General features: G+C 39.5%; 1 protein-coding gene across 3 annotated transcripts in view; it reads right to left on the bottom strand.

The window, feature by feature from the left end:
* ADAMTS12 (ADAM metallopeptidase with thrombospondin type 1 motif 12) overlaps positions 1–24,123 on the bottom strand; it is a 172,120-nt gene that overhangs the window by 43,478 nt on the left and 104,519 nt on the right. For all 3 annotated transcript variants that reach the window (XM_080574248.1, XM_080574247.1, XM_080574249.1), the window contains 7 exons: positions 22,879–23,022; positions 22,492–22,636; positions 18,697–18,789; positions 18,344–18,489; positions 17,371–17,540; positions 9,267–9,400; positions 568–688 (listed from right to left, as the gene is read on the bottom strand). In XM_080574248.1, the coding sequence (XP_080430374.1) occupies positions 568–688; positions 9,267–9,400; positions 17,371–17,540; positions 18,344–18,489; positions 18,697–18,789; positions 22,492–22,636; positions 22,879–23,022 (953 nt within the window). The remainder of the gene's footprint in view (positions 1–567; positions 689–9,266; positions 9,401–17,370; positions 17,541–18,343; positions 18,490–18,696; positions 18,790–22,491; positions 22,637–22,878; positions 23,023–24,123) is intronic.

The following is a 24,123-nucleotide window of genomic DNA, read 5'->3' on the forward strand; positions in this document are numbered from 1 at the left end:
GCATTGGTGAAGAAGGGCTTGTTCCAACAAATGCTGATTCAGACCTCCATAACCCTGCCGGGAGTCTTTCTCGCCTTCCAGCACAGAGGCGTCCCACAGAAGCTTTTATATAAACCAGATGCAAAGTTCTGCATGGGGAAGAGGTTGTACATGGCCATGAGAGCCAATGTTATCACATTCAAGATACTTAGAAATAAACTCTCAAAGCACTCAGTGCAGCATTTTCTTGGTGCTTTACTCTGTCTACAGATTCAGTCCAGATTTTCCAAGGGCATTAATTACATTCATTTTGTAAATGCACTTACTATTTGGGGTTTTATCGGTGTAACTTGAATAGGACTTGTTAGTCTCTGACATAATTTTTATTAGATGAGGTGAACTTAAAAGGTACGGACCACTGATCTTTTCTGGCACAAGCATGATTCACTGTGAAATATCCATTTGCTATTTCCTATGCAGATTGATCACTCAGTTTACAATGAAAAGCATTTCTTTTTTTCTTTTTTTTTTTTTAATGCAGAAAACAACTTCATCAATGGAAGAGTTTAAGAAAAGAACCCATTTTACCAAATCCTTCGCTTTGATTAAATGTCATCTTCACTGTACGACAAGCAGAGCCGTCTCCCAGGCAAACTCCACACTGGTCTTCAGTTGCATTGGAATTTATCTCATAATCACAGCCGACAGCCTGGAAGAAAAAACTGTCTCAGAATAAATATGGTCTCCACAATGAATCTTCAGCATACTCTGTCGTCTTCTAAGACAGGGGGAGAATCAATTTCATGGCAGAGTATATATTCTACATAAAGAAACTAATAATAAAGATCATTGCATCTAGGTAAAACTCCTGTGGATTAATATGATGCTAAAAAGAACAAAAAAAAAAAACACTACCCTGCCATGAAACAAACAGTGGTAACTAGATTCATATACATGAGATGGAAATGTGCCACCCAAATGGCCTCAGCAACTAGGATTGCCCCAAACATTTAGGATTTGTGTCTGCTTTTTTATGCTGTAGACACAACCATGGATTCCCAGGACTACAATGCAGTAACAGAACCAAAGATAGGTTCACCAGTACCGCAGAGAAAACCCAATATTATACCCACAGACCAATGCAAACATTTTCTATCTCTGGTCTGTTTTCTCAACAGATGTAAAACAAAAGCTGTGCGCAGGAACAGAAGCTTTGAACCTATATTAATGCTGGTGTGGTGCAGGGGGTTATTGCTGGAGATTCACTTCCTGAACATGCTGAACTTATAAAACTGCACCCATCCAAAGATACAAAGCAACTCAAGACATGACAGACCACTTTCCGATTGCCATGTCAGCTTTTTGTGGCAGTCCCAATGCAGAACAGTTTCTGCAGATAACTCCCTGGCAAAGTGAAACTCTTCAGCAGGCGTGAAGTTTTATACCCATGATGCTTGCTTCTCCAGTTTGCCCGCATAAGGCAATGTGTCAGAGAGAAAGTTGTGGTAAAGACCAGTATTTCAGTTCATGCTTGGTAGGGGGTCAAAGCAAGAGAGAAAAATTATCGATTTTGAGTCAGGGCAAATCTTTCTTTCCAATGCCAAAAAATTTGTGCACTAATTCCTCTAAACTTGAACAAAATCTTCTTTTATTTTTGGGATGGCTTTTTTTTTTCTTGGCTCTCTTTAAGAACTAGCAAGGTTTTTGAAGTTAAACTGTTTTAATATTTAAAATGTGGTATGAAAATGATTTTACGTTTCTTGAATTTTATATCCATTTTCTTGAGTAGAAGTAGCACATGCCCTCACCAGAAAAGTGAAAGTGTAATATGTCTGGGTTAGGCACAGCTGAAGAGTTTGCTCCCTGCTCATATATAAAGTCAAAAAACCTTTCATCATCTGAGTCAGCTTGGAGGTAAGGCAATGCAAAGGTTTGGATTTCCCTGGAACTGCTCTCTCCTGACATGAACAGAGCTCAGCTGCAGGAAGAAAATCATCCCCCAAACTTTGAAAGGCTTCATGCTAAGATAAAACTATAAAAATACACCAGGGAAAGGATCCTAAAATTTATTTAAGATGGCTTTAAACAGCCAGCTTCAGAAACTTTGCAAAAGTTATACTATAACACAAAAGCTAGATTGTAATGTATTGTTAAAATTCGCAGATTTGTATTTTTTATAGTACTGCTTTCCAGACAAAGGGTGTACCGCATAATAGCACACTTGAGCTCCTAAAGCTCTTTAAATGGTATCTCCATTTCAACTGCTTTTGTCACAAGTCCATATTAATGAATTTTAAAAAACAGTTACAGTGCTTTGTACCAGAGCTAATCATCATTAATGAGGAGCAGGCTGTGGCTCTCCAACTAAAATAATCTCCATGTATTGTTCCATGTTTGCTATGCGTATCCCTACATGGTAGCTTCCTCTGTAGCATACCCTCATGCAGATAATGTGCATCAGGCAATGCACAGTCTTCAGTCATGAATAATAAATAGGACTTACTGCTTTTTTTGGCTTAATTTGAAGAACATTTCAACGAATTATTTTGTCTGCTTCCCTCCTCCTTGAATGTTTCATTTGGGGAATCATTTAACCTTTTAAAAAACTTTTTCTAAAAAATTCAGAATAGAATGTGTCAACTTTTCTGTCACTCCACATTCTCTGCTCCCTCCTTTCTATATTCTAGTTTCAGATTGAAATCACTTCCAAATTTTGACATGAATTAGTGCATAGTTTCAATCCCATAGGTGTTACATTTCTTGATTTGTTGAGTATTTACTAAATAAATAAAATTATATTTAACTTGGAGAGAATAGAGGTAATTCTGGGCAAATTGTTGTGCTGACCCAAGCCCTGAAGGACAGAGACCTGGCTGGTGCTCTGGGAGATGAAGATAGGGACATTTGCCTCACAGCTTATCCCTTCCTACACTCTCTGGCTGGTATATGGATAATGCTTGCACAGGAGCTTGAGGCACTCCTTTTCTCTGGTCTGTTGCAATCCCAGGCTCAGTCCCAATATGCTATCCATACCTCACAGACCCCAAATCAATTCTTACGAAGGGTTTTTTGTGGTTTTGTTTGTTTGTTTTTTGGCAGTGAAGCTCCATGATTCTGTGCCATCATCACAGCAAGGTAAACTTGCAGAATGCAGTCCGGTGTCCAATATTCAATAGCTATTAACAGCATCTAAGACATCTGGAGGCCTTCGACAGAAGACTGCCTCTGATTTAGATGAATAACCAACAGGCTGGTGGTAGTTAAAGTTTTTGTCTGCTGATTTTTCTTAAAATAAGCTTTCAGGTGTGGTACCTGCCAGCTTCTCTGAGCCTCTTGATGTATGAAAATCCAGGCATCCCCTCTTTTGATTCTGATCCTATTTCAGCTTCAGTACCTCAGCTATTGTAATCTTCTGTAAGCTCTTGACAGGAAAGCCCATCTATTAGATTAATCTAAGTATAAAGGCTTCTTCATATTCTACTATCTTTCTGTCATTTTAAGAGCCAGAAACACCTGGTCTTTTCCTCTGTGCACGAGTGATTTAATGAACAGCTAGAGAAGCTGCAAAGATAAAAGCATGAAAAGGCCCCATGTTAACAAAGGTGTTAAACCATGTCACTTACATTTTTACAGAGGTTTCACGAAACACTCATCTGTCACTTAATGACAGGACTTACCCAACACCTTTGAAACATTCTATGAAAAACAATGGCTGTGCCAAAAGGATCTGCAGCAGGCACTCCACTCTTATTTCACAGAAGGGAAAAGTTTTTTTAAAGGGGAAACTCTTTTTCCTCACTGTTATTGTAATGTCTTTCGCAGACATATCTCAGCACCAAGGACCATGTTTACAAGCAGTACAGAATGTTACAGTGATAAGCACATGCTAAGAAGGTTCATGACCACAGTTTTGCCTCCAAGCATGTAGCTATTCATCCAAGGATGGATTTAATGAAGTATTCAGAGTACTCAGACACCACTGTGATAAGTGCAAGATGATTCTTCCTCTTGCCAAGTGCTGAGATCTAACTCCTCACCTATGAGCTAAGTATTCACTACAGTTTATATTTAGCACTTCCTAAGAATGTAAAGAAGTAGATATGTAGCTATTTTCTTAAAAAGATGCATTTTCTGGTGTATCTACCGTACTATCAGTACATTTGTTAATAGTCTACAAGCAGTTACCAAAGTCAGCATTATCAGGTTTATCATTAGACCACAGCAGTAACCAGCCTCCCTGGGGAGTCCATCAAGTCGAAGTTTATTTTCTGTTCTACGCACACATTCACTATTAAACAGAACGTTGGGGATAAAGTGTTTTAGGCTGACATAAATTTGTCATTGCAAGTTTGATTTTTTTAAATAGATTTTATCTTTTTTTTTAATATGCAAATGAAAAATCTAGAATTGGAACTCTAGCACTTCATGTTTTGCTACTAGACAATATTAGTGTTTTTGAGCTTCCCTTTTGAACCTGAAAAAAAAGAAGCCTTCAAGTTTTATCATTTTTGTCAAATAAGCATTTTCTATCATGTTCTTAAAAGGTTTCTGTTCAGCTTTATTTACTGTTCATTCTTGTTTGAGTGGTTACACCCAGATATAATTTATCTAATGTAAGCTGTCAACCAGGCATTCTGAAATGAACATCACTGAGCATATTTCCTTTGTGAGCACCACATAGTATGAAAACCCCAGGCACTGAACAATGTAGTCCTGAACTACTATGCTGTCACTGGTGAAAGAGTCCAGCATCACAGTATGATCACTTTCCTGCCTTTGGGGTGCCAATTAGTGTCTCTGTATGGACTGTATGTACTCTGTATCAGCTCAGATCGTTCACACATTGCCATACATTTCCCTTATTAACACATCCATGGCATCAAAATATGACATCCTTGTGACACGAAGGGAATGAATCCCTTTGTCCCTTCCAAATATAACCACAGAGACTTCTATTTCGGTTTTCCCCTGACATTTGAAACAGCTTGTACCTGACCAGACATCACTTGACTTATCTATAAGCACAGCAGGGTGTGGTGCAGGGGTCCCCAAAAATGAGGCATCTGGATAGCTGTGTCACAATAAATAAAGCCTCCGCTTTACTCCCTAGCTACAGGGGTGCTGCTGGTGGTGAAATGACCTTAATATCTAGCAGCAGGTCATCATCTTACAAGGCCATTAATGACCATCACAAAGTGTACATTTTCATGCGTAAACAGCTCTAGCAGTCATTCATTATAAATACATTTAATTGAACTGTAATTTTCAGGCCAGGTTTTACCTTCTTGCTCCAGTGAATTGTACATTATTTTTGTTATTTGTTACATATATTTCTAGATGCTTCCTCCTCCCTTTTATTTCTTTTCCTCAATCTTCTATCTAGATATGCAGGAGCCATAATTTCTAAAGATGCCTTAAAAAGCATGCCTAAAATTTCTGCAAAATTGCCTGTTAAAGAGGATCTGTAGACTAAATACAGGGTATTAAAACAAGAAAAAAACAGCAACAATTACGCTCTGATTCTATTACACATATGCTCTTGTGCACCCTCTGCCTGTGAAACACGCTGTGCTAACACGAAACCCTTCTGTGCCATTGCATATGCATTGCAAATTGGCATCACTCCCTGCAGCCCTTTGTCATTGCCCCATTCACCAAGAGCCTTTTTGATGCACCTGAGACCAGCTTTATTACTGGTCCCACCACACAGTGTGGAGGCAGAAATAATGACTTGAATAGTCTGGCTATGCTACGAGGTAGGAGAAACAATTTAGTTCCTGCTGCTTGGTGACTAAAAGGAAAATAGCCAGAGATATTACCCTGTTGTCACTTCCAGAGGCAGAGACTTTTGTGCCAGACTGGCTGTGGGGAGCAGATACAAAAAGTCCTTGCTCTCACTAAAGGGTATGTCCTGGATGTACTGCCTGAATATCAAAGTTACGTGAATGCTATGTTATGCTTCTAAGCTCTTCCTTCCATCTGCCTCCCCCACAGGTCTACAAATAAAGAAATCATGATCTTGTCATGTTGGCCACAAGATTGCCTTGAACAGGGAAAGATGTGCCCCGATGTGCCTATTCCTCTTATAATCTGTCTAGATGTTTCTGAATCAATTTCCTGTTGGGCTAGCAGTGGGAAGAGGAGATTGAACCATAGTGAATGGTAGTAAAAGTACTACAAAAGCATTGAGATATGTAATCTGCTTTTTAGCAAGAGAAGAAAAAAAAAGAAAAACACAACACTTTCTTCCCTAGTACTATAGTTGTGTAATTCAATACTATGTTAATCTCTCAATATAACAACCACACATTACCACAGAGAACAGCTCACAGATTTGCATGACTGAAGGTCATTTAAACCTATTAAAATTCTGTGCAGGAGATGAATGCTTGTTACAAACAGCAGAGATGCCAGGTCCTCCGCTGTCGAAGTCTGCACACTCTCAGCGTGTTCACCAAGCTTTCACTTTTAGACCATGCCATGGCATATTTAACCAAACTCCTCAGTCTGGAGAACTCATGTATGTATCACTGCTCAGCAAACATACTATAGTGGCAGTATCTTCGCTTTATGACTCTGTGGGAGCAACCAAGTGCTCTAATAAGAATTAGAGTCTGCTTGTGATGTATAATTTAAAACATATGAAGATCGGTTATGTTCCTTAACAATATTCCAAATAAAGGGAAAGAGGCACCCAAAAGATGAGTGCAGAGAAATGTGGTTAAATAGCAAACTAGTCATGATATATCTTGACAATTTTAGGTAACATTACTAACAGATCTTGTTGCCTCCTTCCATTTCTAAGTTGGGCATCATTACAGGATTGGGTCCAAGAAGGAAGGCCAAGCTAGGTGAGAACAGAATAAAAGGGTTAAGGGGACTGCATCCCTCTTCCTCTTATTAGCACCAATTGGAAAGAAAACATGGTGGCAATTGCAGGCATGTAGCTTTGAGATTCCCCTTTGCAGTCCTATTTCCAGTGCAGAGTGATTTAATACCATTGCACATTCAGGGAACTCCTCTTAGGTGTAAATGACAGAGCAGAGGGCCCAACTGTCTTATTTGCCAGGTTCTCAAGTGAGTTACCAGTTCTGGTTTGTTTCTGATCAAGAAGTTCTAAAGAAATACCATACCAGCATCTAACAGGAAAGCGTCCTTGTGCAGTGAGGCATAGGCAATGCTTCTGAAAAATGAGGCCCCGCATATTGGGCAAATCACAAAGGCCAAAAGAGTCAGCACTGGTGTCTATGCTTACTTCCCCATGGATTTACCAGGACGGCTAGGAGACTGTTCAGTATACCTAAAGTAACTAAAATGAAGCACCTCAATCCATGTTAAGTCATCTAGGTAAGAACAAGTTATCTGTCTGTTCTGAGCAAAACCATGGCTATCTGAAAAATCAGGTTAAAATCAGCTGAATTTAGGAGATTAGATTCTTGACTGAATCTGAGTCTACCTATCTTCCCTCCAACCCCAGCAACTATGAAAACTCTGAGATTCATTGTTAAACAGGAATTACTCTGCAAACCAAATATGTGAGCAATATGGACAGACAGATCTAATGTACAACATCTCACCATTTTCAATTTTTTACTAAATTTCAGGTTGAAGTGTTATTTTAGGACTTAGAACAAACATGAAGTGCTTTTGTGAGATAAAGTAATGAAAACCAAAATATGGCGTTATTAGACACTGCTGTTAATGTTTGTGAACTCTTTTTCCACGTTATTAGCAACATGTTGCTATTGGAGTACAAGAATTATGTACCAGACTAATTATATTCAATGTATTTCTAGATTTACCATGATCTGCAGTGTATTTATTGTGTTTAACTAGCTGGACTAAAATATTAGTGAATTATGTTGAGAGGTACTTGAAAAAGCTTCTCCTCAGGTGTTATGCTGGGCACTTTTTTATATAAAGACACACTGTCTTTCAGATATATGAGATATTTGGGTTCACTTATTCATTGCTGGCTCTCATCTGTGACAGCTGCATGATTACATTGTTCACTCCGTGATTGTGATTCCAATTAGACCTGTTTGTCAGAAGATCTGAAGTGGTAGTCAACATATGAAAGGCTGACAAAACCATATTTATGATAGTGTCAGTACTATGGAAGAAATGCTTTAGTTCTTGGGACTCAAAGCCTTTCTATTTATGTTGAAGTATATCTGGTATCTAGAAACTGCAATTAAAATTTTCCTTTCAACTCCAATCTGTCAATCATTCTACTGTTTCCAAAATAGGTATAAATTTGAATGGTCACAGGCAAAGTTAAATACAGAAAGCATATGGAAGCTAAAATTAGCCACAGTGATCCCAATCCATTTGGGCTGGAAATCAGAACATAAAAGCGTAACATCACAAAGACAGCCTTCTGGACTTAGCTTCTTTGGCCTCTTGTTAGTAAAGAGCTGATACAGTTTGCAACATTTACTACACTTTTCAATACAGTAGGGTTTGTTTCCAGCTGGCTTGAGCTGTTCATGAGCAGGTCAGTTCTTTCACCATCACAGTTAAAAGGCCCATCCTGGCTCTTAGTAAAGCCAAGTGGAATCTCTTCACTGTGAATTGGAGCAGGACCTCAATAACTCCCTTTCACAAATGCATGTTCTGCAAGGAGAACTTAGAACAAATCTTTTATTGCTGCTTTCTGAGGGACTGATGTTATGAGGTGTATTAACTACCAACATGCAAAATATGCGGAGAACCTTATATTTATTCTTCAATAAACAGAACATTATTGAGCCACATACCACGTGTTTGCCAGTTACCTCGTTGTACAACATTATTCAATCTACTGTTGTAAAGGGAAATAATTTTAATTATCTTTAAAAGCAAACGTCTGATCCTACTACAAGTCAGTTTAGAACTGCTACATAGTGTGCAATACTAAACAGCATTTTCAAAATAAAACCACATAGCAGTGACACCAATTACAGCCCTAAAACTACTATTCATGAAAATGTTTCACCAGAAACAAACAGGCTATCTTTAACTGTTGTTTTAAAGCAACAGAAGAAGAAAAGAAGAGTTCGAAGGTACCAAAAATAATTAGCTCTCAGGGTAATGGATTCATTAAAACTAATGGAAATGTCTCTCACGTCTACTGAGAGAAGTTGTTTTTATGAACTTATTTCCATGATCATTAAAAATGCAATAAAATGAAATGCATGCCGTGGTTCTTCAAAAAAAAAAAAAAACCACAACCCACAAAAACATGAAGTGTTTTCCCATAACTACATAAAATTGTAGAGAAAGAAACATGCAAACATACCCAATACCTTACACATGCCATTAATACAGATATCTCTGCTGTGCCTTCCTTCAAAGCAAGGAGTACCATCAGTGACTGCATCCAACATCTTCTCTGAAAAATGGCCATCTATTGGACGACAGTGGAGCTCACAGGGGTTTGCTGAAATGAAAACAAAGATACTTTCTCAGAAAACATTCCAGCAGGACATTGAAGTGCAATGCACTGAGAACGACAATATATCTTCACTGCACCATCCACTAGCTTTCTCTTATATTTACTGACAAGAAATAGCATAATTAGACTCAGTTACCAAAGCAATCATAGTAATGCTAACTAGCAAGTAGCAGAGGCCTGACAAACATGACTAGAGTAGGAAGAAGCTAGAGTCCTGTACCATCAGACCTCCCACACCTCCACCGCTTTCTGTTGCTGATATATTAACAGCCAGCTGGCTGAGTTGAGCAGTAACAAGGCCATCATTTGGGATGGAGAAAGGGACAGGAAACTGGCAAAAACAACAGTCATCAGTAAGGGGAAAAGAGGAATTTGGGAGTAAGATTGCCAAGGCTAGGCAACTGGTTTTTATCAGCTGATGACTGAGTGATTTGAGATAATTTATAACTCCTGATCGGTGCTGCCGTCCCCTCTCAGTGATCAGTGAAATGATCACTTCTCATCTTCTGCCTGTCAGTCACATCACTGCTTAATTTCAGATACCTGCTGGCAGTTAATAAGTTATTTCAAACACTTGAGTTTTTTCCTGGTTGGCAATTTATGAAATGGAGATAATACTGGTGGGTCTGACATATCCAGGCTTGTTATATATAGATGTGCAATTGAGAAGAGAAAAAATGCAGCAAAAGCAATCTGTGATTCTCTGTAAGGGCTCAGCCTTATACTAGTCCATACATGGAGTAAAAAGAGCCAAACAGGCACCTGCCCCACCTCATAGATGCTGGTCTTCGGGAGCCTGAAATTTTGAATCTCAGGTTTAGGAGCGTCAAAGGACACAAGTTTGATAAATAAGTTGTATGCACTGAAGATGAGCTTGAATTGAAACCATGGTCAAAGCCAAGGACATAATCTCTGCCCTCAGATCACTACCCTAGAAACCCTCCAGCACAGTCACAGAATCGTAGAATGGTTTGGGTTGGAAGGGACCTTAAAGGTCACCCAGATCCAACCACCCTGCCATGTGCAGGGACACCTCCCACCAGACCAGGTTGCCCAAAGCCCCATCCAGCCTGGCCTTGAGCACTGCCAGGGATGGGGCATCCACAAACTCTCTGGGCAGCCTGTGCCAGTGCCTCACCACACTCAGAGTGAAGAATTTCTTCCTAATATCTAAAATAAATCTCCCCTCTTTTAGTTTAAAGTCATTCCCCCTCATCCTATCACTCCACTCCCTGACAAAGAGTCCCTCCCCAGCTTTCCTGTAGGCCCCCAGACAGCTATCTGACTGAAAGAAAAAGCTATCCACTGTCACATCCAGGAGGGACAGCAGCAGCAGAACTGTCTTTTGCTCCTGGTCTGTTCCAAGACCCTGGTCTAGCTAAGTGCCACAGCAATTTGTTCATGCTCTGCAAGCCAAAATCCTTTGCTGAGCAAAGCAGTAGGCCTTAAAACTGCCAGTCAGCAGTTCAAGGCACCATATTGAGACATTTTACTAAAACCTCCCTGGGTGCTACAGAGGTGCCTCTGCTGAGTGACAGTTTCATCCTATGCCTGATAGCCAACAACTGCTCCCCCGGTCTCAGAGCAATGCAGGGTAACTATAAATCGATATCCTAGCTGATGAATTTCTGTTTCCCCTTCCTCCTTTGTTGACCTTGCTTGTGTCATACAAAGAGCTGTATTTAGAATTGGAAGAGTTTCTAGTAATGAGAGAAATTCAATTTTTTGCTAATGCAGAGAAACCAAATCATTTCCTTTAAAAGAGCTTATGCTTTTGAAGGGGGAAATTCACTTTCATTGCTCTGGTTTGTACAGCACTAACATATATACAGCACCATGCAGTGCACAGAAGTGACAGTAGCCTTTCTTAATAAAGAAAGGGCAATAGGGAGATTAGAGGCAGAGGGGACTGAGGTAATGAAACTGGTGGAAATCAAGGTGATAATCAGTCACATTCAAGAATATCAACAGAGATTGAACTATAAAAATCTCAGGCAAGAACATAAAGTTTGTAAACCTTATCAGTCCTCAGACCCTCTGTGAAAACTGTCAGCCATAACCTCTGTCAGCTGTTCTGATAACAGAAGTCCTGACAAGCAATACAATTTATTTTACTTTTACCTGGAGAAATTGGGTTTTGGCTAATTTGATTATGTTAGTGCTCTAAAGTTTGCTTCACCTTATTTACCTTCTCACCACACCATTTTTTTAAACACTAATCACAGTACTCATATAGTAAGGAGAACAGAAGAATCCCAGCAAGCCCGTGACCTGTCCAAAATGCACCCTGACTGATCCAGACTTTGCTTAAAGCCATTTCAGCTTTTACACTGCTCATAATGAAATATGTAGAGTAGTAGCTTGGTATCTGTATCTCTTCCCTAGCTGTATGTTGACATAACAAGCAAGACGGTATCCAATTTCATTTCAGAAATCAATGAACAAGAAAAAACAGGCAGTGCTGACTTCTGACATATTCCTGTCACGACGATGGTCTAACTATATAACTCAGAAAGAGTTTGTAGGGAAAGATAATCTTCCTCGCTAAGCCAAATGAAAAAGTAAAAATAAATAACAAGCAAACTTTCAGACTTGCAAAGCCTCATGACTCAAAGAAGAGCCTTGTAGGCCTGAAAGCTTTCCTGTTTTTCCTAATTGTAGTAACTCATCTAAAAATAGATCCTATCTGTACGACAAATGCTTTTCTTCCTGTCAGTTTTCTACTGCGACCCACTGGAAATGAGAGATTATTGTTCCTTCCCCACAGACTCACTCCTATCCAATATTTTATACTCCTGTCCTCATTCTTAAAGCTATTTTCTTATTTCATCTGCATGGAAGGCTGATTAGGGCCCTGCTGAGGAAATTATCCAAACACTATATTAGCCACTCATTTGCTGAAATTATTTACTTATCTATCATTATTTTATTTTTTTTTTACAGCTGAGCCCAGAGATCTGATGAAGTATCAGGGCTCCATTATTCTAGGGCTGTAAATAAACAGCATGAGAATCAGTCACTGTCTTCCAAATGTCTAACATTTTAAACATGAGACAGATACAGGTGTAGAAAGGTCTTACCTCCTATTTTCAGATAGAGAACTGACACGCAAGGAAAATACTTTGCCTCATATGATGGAGGAACTCAAAAGCAAAGACTGGCATTGAATTCACATTTTCTAAATCTTATTTTAGTTCTCAAAAAACTAAAAAGAATAAACAGAGTTCAATGCAAGCATTAGGGTTGCTCAAAAAGAACTCTTTAAAACAGCTGGTTTAGTTTCCATTACTTCAGTAAATTTAGTTAACTCATGATGATACTTTAACAAAAAGGCTGTCATCTTAGTAATTTTTAAGCCAAAATACACAGAAATTCTTGCAATCCAGCATACACATGGAATACTACATCCAACCTGTAAACATTCAGTAATGATTAGATTTCTGCCTGAAATTCCTCCACACCAAAGTAGGATCAAAGCCACTTAGATTGCTCATGCCCAGATTGTGTTGTAATATAAAATGATAATATTAATTCCTCTAACCTTCTACGTAACCAGCAATAAAGAACTCTTAATGTGTAATCTGAAGTGCTCTTGTATTATTTTGGCTGTTACTGCTTCTCCTACCTTTCACAGACATGAAGAACTGCAGGAGCCTGATCTCCCTTGACTCTCTTTGTACTGTCTCTCCCCCGTCTTGAGTTGAGGGGCTCAGAAGCTGCAGCATGAAGTTCAATGGCATAAAACTTGATGCTGAAACTTTTCACTTGATGGTTAAAGCAGAAGAGCTACATTCACAACGAGCTAATAAGACCATGGGGTCCTGCTTTTCAAAGTCAGCTAACAAGGGCACAAAACTGCTTGAGGCTTTGTAGCTTCCAGACCTGAGCACAACACTGCATGGAGCCATGCAGACTTGCTAGCCTGTACCTCTGCTAGCTCAGGGATATGTATGCAATGCACCTTTAGAAACAATCTTCAAGCACTTTGCATTTAAATCACTCAATCTTCTCTTTTCTAGAGAAGCACTTGCCGTTTTCTAGCCTTTACTTTAAACTATTATTTTTAAATTGCTTGTCTTTCACATTGCTCTTCTGTGAACCTCCTCCAGATTGTCTGTATCCTTCTGGCATTGCATTGGCCCTAGTTGAACATGTGTGCTTTTTTTTCCTGCATATATCAGAACAGAATTCAGATTCACCAACTGTAAACAAAACAACGTGAAGATAACCAGAAAAGAACATGTTCCCTGCTCTGAGCAGAAATACAAAATTCAAACGTTTCCCTTACAGCTGACTTCCATGAGTTTGAATGCAGGAAGGGTCCTACTTAACCTGACTGAGATGGATGTGATTAATCTGTCTGCCAGCATACGATAAGGTTTCAATAATTTTTTCCCCACTTCTCAAGGAATAAAAGAGGTGGGCCTCTACTCTTGAAATCCTTGCCAATGTCAGAACTGGATAAGGAAATCCAAAACAAAGAAAATTAGAAAAGACAATTGCCAAGCAGACAAAACAGGTAAAAAGAAACTAAGGTGAAACTACCTTATCACACTAAAAAAACTTGGAACTGCAAAAGAAAATCTAATTCCAAAACAATGGCAGCAGATGCATTATCTTGCACTGTTAGCTGAAACCTTGTGACTATATCAGTACAGATCTTACTTGACACACAGATATATTTTGGAAGAAATACGAAATTTCCCACTCTTTAGCTACATAACCCCTATGCCGGTGAATTAGATGATCCTGGCACTCACTGAGAAAACAATGGTGTTTATATGATTATTTTAGTCACTTCAATGTAAGACTTGTGATGACTATGTGGACTTTAAGTCCTAGGAAGCTATCAGGTTCAGATAAATGTAATTTGTCAAAAGGTATATATATATATACCTATATAAAGGTGAATATATATATATACACATATATATATATATATATATATATAAATAGATGTGGGCTCAGCCTGATGACAACAGAAGTAATTTAGCACCGAAGTCTGACTAAAGTGTCAATGCAGGGGCCAGAATTATGAGAACAATTCAGTAAATACCCTGGTCAGAGCCACCATATGCTTTAACCACTCTTGAACCTGCAAGTTCCCTTCATGTTGACATTCCCATTGATATTCAGGTGCTCTAGCAAGAGCACATAGGTTTCTGTGCTCCAGGGCAACTCTACAACAGGACTGTGCAAGTCCCCAAAGGAGGCTCAAACTCATCTAAAACAGGGAGGGAAAAATCTCGAAGTATTTAGAACCTTAACCACAGTTGGCGTAGGAAACAGCAAGGTATTATCCACTTCTTTCCTTCCCAGTTGCTTGTTAAAGCTACTTGTTGCATCTCACTATTCACAAGAGAATCTTCATGAAGGTACAATTTACACAGTGGGAAAGAACACTTAAACAGTGTTTAATTAAGTGACAATTATAACTTGGTTAAGGAAACTATGTAAATAAAGATGGGAGAGATGGTCATCAAGGTTTCTTTCACCATTTTTTCAGAAGGATGAAGGAATGCAGAAATTAACAGCATCTAGAAAATTTCTGTCTCAGGGTTTCATCTCAACTAAATGTTTTCACACAAAAACTGTTACATCGGTCACGGTTTGGTAAAGCTTCAGAACACTTTCTTTTCCCCTTATATCACATGTGCAGGGTGAGGGAATTGAAAATGCCTGATAATAAAACATAAGCCAAAACCTTCTTGGCAGCAAGCTTCAAGTAGGAACAGAGTGCTCCAAAAATTCTTGAAAATGGGATGGCATTAGTTAGGGGGAAAAGTAAGGGAAGATGGTATAGACCGAGAAAGGTTGGCTGACTTATGGCAGACATGGTGATTCAGTCTCCAGAGCCCTGAAGCGTCAGCTCTCTTTGTGGGGGCTACAAGAGACTGTTGGTTTGCTTTTGTTCAAAGTCTCGTTTTGTTTTGGACAAACACAGGAAAGGCTCAAACTGCTCCATCTCAGACGGAGAACTGACTGATGAACCTACTTGAAGTTATTTTGCCTAGAACACCGTTAGAAAACACTGAAAGGTGAAAGAAAATTAAAATTTGAGATGACTGGAAAACTGCCAGATGTTCTGCAGTGCAATAGCTGGACATGGCTGAACAAAACTGGAAGCACTGAGCCCACAATAGCCACCTACCCCCATAAAAATACAAAATGATGTTAGATGAAGGATCAGCACAGGATTTGGCCAACTCTCTGTGTAAATGCACATACCCTGAAAACTGACCCGAGGAAGCCAAGATTCCTGTAAGATAGAGTTTAGCAGCAAGAAAACACTTGATGTTAATAGAACATAAGAATAAACTTGCAAACGTTATTTTTAATTTATATTTAATTTTTATTTTATATTTATTTCGTGGACCCCACAGATCATGAGGGAGAAATGCAGATCTACACTGAAATTCTGGCTGCTGAGAAAACAATAGACAAAAATAGACAAAAAATCTTGTAAGCCACAGAAGAAATATTTGCTTGATATTTGAAGGATTTGGCAAAAGGTCACCAAAATCGAGGATGTTTCAAATAGAATAGGATAGCATAGTTCAGTTGGAAGGAACTTACAAAGATCATGGAGTCCAACTGCCTGACCTTTTCAGGGCTAACCAAAAGTAAAAGCACGTTAATGAGGGCATTGTCCAAATGCATCTTCAACATTGACAGACATGGGGCATCAACCACCTCGCTAGAAAGACTGTTCCAGTGGTTGGCCACCAGCATGGTAAAGAAATTGCTCTTAATGTCCAGCCTGAACCTCCCCTGGTTCAGCTTTGTGCTGTTCCCACATGTGCTGTCACTGGTTCCCAGGGAGTAGAGACCTGCACCTTCCTTTCCATTTCCCCTGCTCACGAAGTTGCAGGGAGCAATGAGGTTGCCTCTGAGCCTCCTTTCCTTCAAAGTAGACAACCCAAGCATCCTCAGCCTCTTCTCATACGACAAGCCTTCCAGCCCTAATATCAGCTTTCTTGCCCTCCTCTTGCCCTTTGTCCAGTAGGATGCTTTGAGGAATGCTAAGGTCTTACTAAAATCCAGAAAAATTATGTCTGCTGCCTTCCCTTCATCCACCGAGTGGGTGACCTTATCATAGAAGGAGATCAAATTACTGAGGCAGGACTTTCCCTTCACGAACCCACGTTGATGAAGCCTGATAATTGCTTTGTTCTTTAACTGACTTTCAGTAGTGTCCAGGACAATCTTCTCCATAGCTCTTCCAGGGATTGAGGTTAAACTAACAGGTCAATAGTTTCCTGGGTCATCTTTCATGCCCTTTTTGTAGAAAGGTATAGTATTGTCTAGCTTCCAGCCAGCAGGGACCTCTGCAGACTCCCACAACCTTTGGTAAATTGTTGAGAGAGGTCCAGCTGTAACATCCCCTAACTCTTTCAGCACTCTGGGGAGAAATTCCGTCAGGCTCCATAGACTTATGAATATTTTGCTGATATAGCTGTTCACTTACAATTTTGGTGACCACAGATGGGAAGTTACTGCTCCTAGTCATGGTCCTCCAGCTCTGAGGACCAGGCAGCCTAAGATTTGTCATTACTGTTAAAAACTGAGGCAAAAAATAAGGCATTAAATGTGCCTTTTCCTCCTCCTTACTTTTTAGGTCACTATCTGCTCCACCTATCAGTCCATTGTTTTCCCTAGACCTCCTCTTGCTGCTGACATACTTGAAAAAGCCTTTTTTTGTTGTCTGACACCACAGTGATCAGTGTCAACTCAAGCTGGGCTTTGGCTTTTCTTGTTCTCTCCCTGCACTTGCAAAATGTAGCTCTCTCATCTCCCTGTGAAGCCTCATATCTTTTCTTTTTCTGCCCTAGTACCAGAAGGAGTTCCCTGTTCAGCCAGGCCATTCTTCTGCCCACTTGCTTGACTTGTGGCACAGTGGGATTGCCTACTCTTGGGAATTTATTCAAGACATTAAAAAATTCAGAGCTTCATACCTGTGTTATAAACTGGCACCCAGTGGTAGAATTCATTTTGGTAGGGAACTGTGTCAAATTCAGTACACTGCATCTGACGAAAGGTGGGCAAGCCTTTTCGACAGGGGCTAATATTACACATGCGATAGCGTTTCCTTTCTCCAGTGCAGTAGTCTCCTCCAAACTGTGGTCTAGAAAAGAAGCATTGAGATTGGGATGTGATATTCTGGGTGAAAAGTAGTTTCAAACACGCAATTACTTTCAGGTTCCAACGGGATAACAAGGTGAATCCAAATCCTTTACAGAGTAGTCATACTGTTCACATGTTCAACTACCCAAACATACCATATGAAGTATAGGAATCTAGAGGCACTTTGTATCTTGTTACAAGCACAAAGAAGTGCTTGGTAAACTGCTTGGCTGAACTTATGTCAAATTACCTTATCAAACGAACTCCCCAAAACTCCTTATTTTCCAGAATAATTGACAGTTCTTCCAAAAAAGCCAAGAGATTTCAACTGTTAGGGACCCTCTTAGTGATTTTTCAAATTGAGATGTAGTGTCCTCATAAATTCAAGTACGTATTAGAAAACTCTGCCCTTCATGTTCTGTACCCATCAGCTCATGTATATGAAGCTCAAACAAAACTGATGACTAAAATAAAACATGAAAGGCAAGTCCTTGATTTCCCTCAGGAACAGAATGCTACCTATTGCTCCTCTCCTGTGTATGAAGATGTTTATTTATGTATGACAGTATTATTAAAACAACATTTCTAACATTTACACAAGGCTTGCATGCAAAATAACAGGATTTTTTTTTTCATTTTGAATAGAAATAAACACAATGGAAGGTAAGGATTAAAGTATAAGACAATGACTTTAAAAGGTGAGGTTTTACCCGTTGGTAAAATAGCATCACACAAAGTGTCTCCAACATCATAAGTACCTTGAAGATCTTGAATAAGCATCAAAAGATTGTGCACTCAACTTACTCTGGGTTATCGCATGGTCTCTCTGCACTCTGAACTCCTGCCCCACAGGTCCTTGTGCAATGGGACCAGGATGACCAAACACCCCATCCACCATGGACTGCTTCTGGAGTCTTGCCTACTGTAATGCACTCACCAGAGAAGCACCACTGTCGAGAGAACAAACAGGACAAACAGGTTAAGATTAATAAAACAGAAAAATGTTACATGAATTGTTATTTCAGTCCCTGAAGGTTGACAACTTAGTGGATATTGAAACAGAGATGTCACAGGACACTCTTCTTTTACACTAAACATAGCAGAGCTATTCATGGTTTTTCTGCTTCCGTTTTGCAGACACCACAGCTCACGGTCACCTTGTTTTCTCCACATCGAGTTCCATCTGCAGCAGCATCCAGTTTGGAGCGACAGGAGCCTTTCACTGAGCACCAGAGTGTTTGGCAAAGGTTCTGGAAAAGAAAGAAAACTACAGCAGTCTGAAACAGAGCTGAAGAACTCCAATGGCCAAGAGTTTCAAAATATTTCTCACAGTTTTGTACATCAATTTAGAAAGCCTTAAAAGGGCTGTATTTCCAGAGACATGTTCAAAGTTTTCCACAAGTTAGGACCCACCAAAGGTCCAAATTCAGGTACTACTCAAGGAGGGACTACATGACAAATACAAAACAGTCAGTACTTTCTACCAAGTTAACTAACCAAACTATATTTGTGAGTTTAAATATTCCCCTCATAGGCTGCTCACCTCCTAGCTACACACAGGAAAAATGGTTTTACAAAGTTTGGCCAGTATTGTTTACGTTGAAAGTGAACAGTCTGCATTATTTTCGTTTAAAGAGTACTAATGAATACAGTATTCAATTTTGTATTGCTGTTTGCCTGAAAACATACAATGAAATAAAAGGTGACAGAAACCACACAGGTAAATGAAAACAATGTCACATCTCCAAGTACAACAGCCAGGTTAACATTCATTAGCTCCCAAAATTGGAGGAGGAGAAAGAGATCAAAACACAGGTCTCTTAAAACATCAGCCAATCAGACAATGATGGAATGATCTAAAAGAAGAAATCCAAGCTATCTATCTGAGAAAAAAAGCCTAGTAGGCTGGGAAGAGCAAGGGCTCTGGTTGGTGCATACTGGCAGATTAACAAACTCAGAAAGAGGTGCCAGTTCAATGCAGTTCCCTGTCACTAAAGCACAGAATTTCAGCTGCTGCTCTGCATGCAGGGGTCAGCTCTCTACACAAGGGACAGAAACTCCTGAGAGTCAAAGATAGCATGTCAAGAATCGTTACAGCCACCTTACAACAATTGCTCTTCACTCAAGCAGAACTATTTTCTATACAGAAAGGAGAGACATCAAGGGCAATTCCCCCTTGACAGAGGTGGTTAATACATCTCATGCAGACCTGACACAGTTCACATACAAATCAGCTTCTCTTCTGGTTCACGTACAGAAGCCCTGCATGCTTAGGAAATCCTAAGTCTGTGGAAGACCATTTCCAAGTTGGAGAAACCAGGGGTGTCAGAGACTGTGCAGTCCCAACTGGAACAGCAGAAGCAAAAGCCCAGGAGCTCTGGGCCAAGTCTTGGCAGAGGGTGTTGAACTGCAGAGTTCGGTACTGGGAAAGGGAACAAACCTGGCAGCGTTTACCTGTGAAACTGGGACAGCTCTGTGTCATCACATAGGAGAACCAACAAGAACTATCCCACTACCAGCTTCCACTGGGATTCTCAAAGTAAAAAATATGCTGAGCTTGGGAGCCAACACTGAAATTGGACACTTGGGAAAACGCAGCCCCAATGAGCTAGCAGCAACGTTTGGCTGAATTTGAAATCAAAAACTTGGCTGCTGGTTTCTGAGCTGCTTCTACTTAAAATAGCTAAGCTTAGGCATGGTCTGTTTTGATAGAGATGGCTGTTATTTATGTTCTGCATTGTATGTTCACCAGGAAAGAAATTTGATAATACAAAATGTTTCTAAGTACTCTACATGTCCAGTTGGAAATACATTGTCTGGGATATTGCATCTCTGCTCATGTAGCTGCTTTTGGCCAATATTTACGAGCCAGAGATTGTTTTGCAGTTCCCTATTTATAGTTCAAGAGTAGCATTACTGTGCAACTCTTTGTGGAACCATCACTGTCAGCATGTAAAGAAAGAGCTAACCAAATGTTCTGGCTGATGAATTTTCCATGTACCAGAGCTTTTCTCCATCTCTAAAAATACTGGAGCACTGTTTACTTTGTACTTTTGGAAGTACATGAAGAACAGTCAGAAATTCGTGACTGTAATATGGACTCACTGCAAGGCAAGTGATTTTATAATCAGCAACATGGTGTGTACACTTTCCACTCTATCTGTGAGATGAGAGTCTGTGCCTTGATGCTAAGTTCCTGCAGTCTGTCCTATAGAAAGCTGGGGATCGATCCACTTACTACTTGGAAAACTCCTCCCCCTAATCTGTATTTTGCTTTTATTTTCACATTACAGTGACAACATTTATGTACTTCACAGGATACTAGAGGACTTCTGTAAGTGTAATCACTGAACCTTTGGGCATCTTCAGCTATATACTGATATATACTAAATACTATATACTATATACTAAATCCCTAAAAAAGAATCTGTGGATTGAATTCAGACAGACATTAAAAGTTACACAACAAACGTAGCTTGGTCAGTGAATGTTAAGTAAATAGTGGAAAGGTAAATAATAGTCTGACCTCTTAGATGAAATGCCATGCAAACTATACTAATTCACAATTAATTTTCTTGCCAGTGCAGCTACCTGCAAAACACAGTCCTTGCACTAAAAAGCAAAATAAGATGATATCAATTAATTTTCTGACATATATCTAGCTGTAAAATTGGTCCATCAAGAGATGCTGAACGTAAAGGCCCACAGGTTCAAACCCAAGGAGACACAGAATGAACCAGCACTGCAAAATTACACTTTAATTTTCTATCTGTACTGTCGGACAAATTACACTAGCTAAGGAAACTGGAACAGCAAATGAAAGCAATTTTTCAATACCTGCTTCAAATTCAGTAGTTGCAGTTCAACATTGGTAATCATGTTATCTATTAAGGCTAAGGGAGATTAATCAGAAGTAATCCCTCTAATAGGAGAGTAAATGAGGATACACATAATTATCTAAATGGAATAAACAATCAAGATCAGCAGTCCCCAATCCAGAGTTGTGCACAATACCTTGCCTAGTGAAGACACTACTGCCACAGCCCTGCTTAACACGCAGAGGAAGATGTTATGCTGCCAGTAAAGTTTAATGAATATTGTTGCCCAAAACTCAGCAAAACCTAGTGATCCCTTAGCTAGATTAGCACTTCAAACCACTGCTTCTGAACTCCTCTATATAGGAAAGGACTGCACTGAGCTTCATAGCTCTGAACAAGCTACGTACAGTTACAATGGCACAGCATGACACCATAGCTAATATAATCTGCTACTCTGCAGTACTTCCTAGCTCTTGCAGGGAATTGTGCTGATGTCACTATACTGTTCTCATGCATCTTCACACAGCACTGTTCGACTGTGCAGTGAGATAAAACCCCAGGGTAACTACAAATTACCTGTTTAGACATAAAAATCTCATATATTATGGGGACACAGATTTTCAAAGTCTATGGATTGAAATTTCCTTTAATTAGTTAGACCATAGTGAGTATGAAAAGTCAAGACGTATGGGAAGAGAGCACAACCCTGATTTCTTCAGAAAACATTTCCTAAAACTGAATATTTGTTACCAGTATGATTTGGTCACTTGAAAGCTATATGCTTGAAAAGCATCTTGTTTTTGATAATAGGACTTAAGTTCCATTGTTAATTTACCTAAAATCAGGATTGTAATTTTCAAACCAAAATGACTCCACCATTGAACCACAGGCATTTAACATCAAGTATGGGGAGATCCAGTAAATGTCTTGGAATATATAAGGCAAATGGTGCAACAAGTCTGCGGAGTAGAATTAAAACACTGTGTTAGGCAATGCTTGTACTGTGCACCTAGCCTACAAGACTGAACATGCTACACATGTAGTTAGCAACCGAGGTTCACTGACTGCACTTCCACACTGTTCCAAATGTTTAAGTTGTCATTAGGAGGAAGAAGAAAAATACAGAGCACTCACATCCACATCTTCACAGAAAGTAGCATTGGAGCCATACTGAAGCTGGCACTGGTGATGCACATCGTAAATCATTCCAGGAGCAATGATTGGGGACTTTAAGACTTCTTTTTGGGGGATATCATCCAGACAGAATCCCCACCCTCGGCTAAAAAACAAAAATTGCATATTGAAAAAACTAAACAAAACAGAAGCCATCTTTTTGACACTTCTATACAGACTTGCAATATCTAATTGTTAATGGTAATTTTTGATACGGCCTTTGGAAACAACAATTCCAGATTCCAGCTGAAGTGCTACTAACAAACAGCACTTTTTTCTGGTAGTTTATGGAACTTTTCACACACAGTTGTACTCATTTTGGGGAAATGCTACCGCCCAATCACTCACTCTAGGAAACGTGTGATGTATTCCTTGCTGCACTGTGACCAGGTGAGCGGAGTAGGATCATACTGCAACTGCCGGGACATGATGTATGGGCGCTTTCCAACAGGCTCACAGTCGTTCTCTTTTCCGTCATGCTGGATACCAAAACTGGAAAAACAAAACATTTAATAACTCCAGCTGATCGGATGTACCACAACACTCATCTATAGGTTCCACGTTGTGTTTAAAAGACACTAGGGTTGCTTCTGCCTCTGGTGAACCGCAGATACCTGTTTGTCAAAAAAAAACACACAAACATATAAATCTGACCCAAAATGTACCAAAAATCTACACTCCAACAGGCTTTCAAATATATCTGTTATGCACAGCAATATTATCAGACAAAAAAAAATCTAGAAGTGGTAAAGATTACATGCGGAGCTATTTTAAGGGTGTCAAAACACTATTGCACAATTTGGCCAGGAGTGCCAGTTTAAAAGTTATGTCAAAGCTTCTAGAGTGCTTCCTAGCTTGTGGACCCCAGTTGCTTAGACTTGTACTACTTTAACTAAGGTCAGGCTTTGTTACACTTTCTTACATTCCCTTATTATGTCTTTATTTTTTGTTTTTATACCTCTTGGTAGATTTAGACAAAGACATTTTCCACATTACTGAACTTCAGTGGATTAGCCTCCAAACTCCACTTCTTCCTATTTAACTTCCTCCAGTCGTGTCCTATAAACAGATCTCCAAAGCAAGTCTTTCCAACAGCTTTCTCTTCAGCTTTTTCGACTTACTAAGAGATTTCTTTATTCAACAGCTTGTAAAAGTCATAAACAAAAAACTTTGTGTGCGATTCAGTTGACTAAACATAGATGCCTCCACATCATCTCAGTGTGAAGGAGATTATCTGAAACAATAATATACAGAGATATTAGTATATGAAGGATTTTGACACCTGCATTCTTAACATCTGAAGTTGTATATGTCCTTGTGTAAAAGAGCAGTGAAAACTAACTCAGGTCATGATTCAGTAATGACTCAGACAAAGACCTTTCCGGTGAGTTCAAACCACTAAGACTTTGTTTCTGGAAAATGTAATTGTACCATGACTCAAATGTTCCAAACGCAGAGCACGATTTCAGTCAGAATCAAGTCCAGTAACAGGCCTGAGCTATAAAATCAAGTGTGTCCCCCTAGTGACAGGCCCTTTTCCATGAACACGGTCTGTTGATGCAGGAGGCTGTGAACATCTAGAGGGACAGTATG

This window comes from Anser brachyrhynchus (genome assembly GCF_964034855.1).
Source record: "Anser brachyrhynchus genome assembly, chromosome: Z".
Taxonomy (NCBI): Eukaryota; Metazoa; Chordata; class Aves; order Anseriformes; family Anatidae; genus Anser; species Anser brachyrhynchus.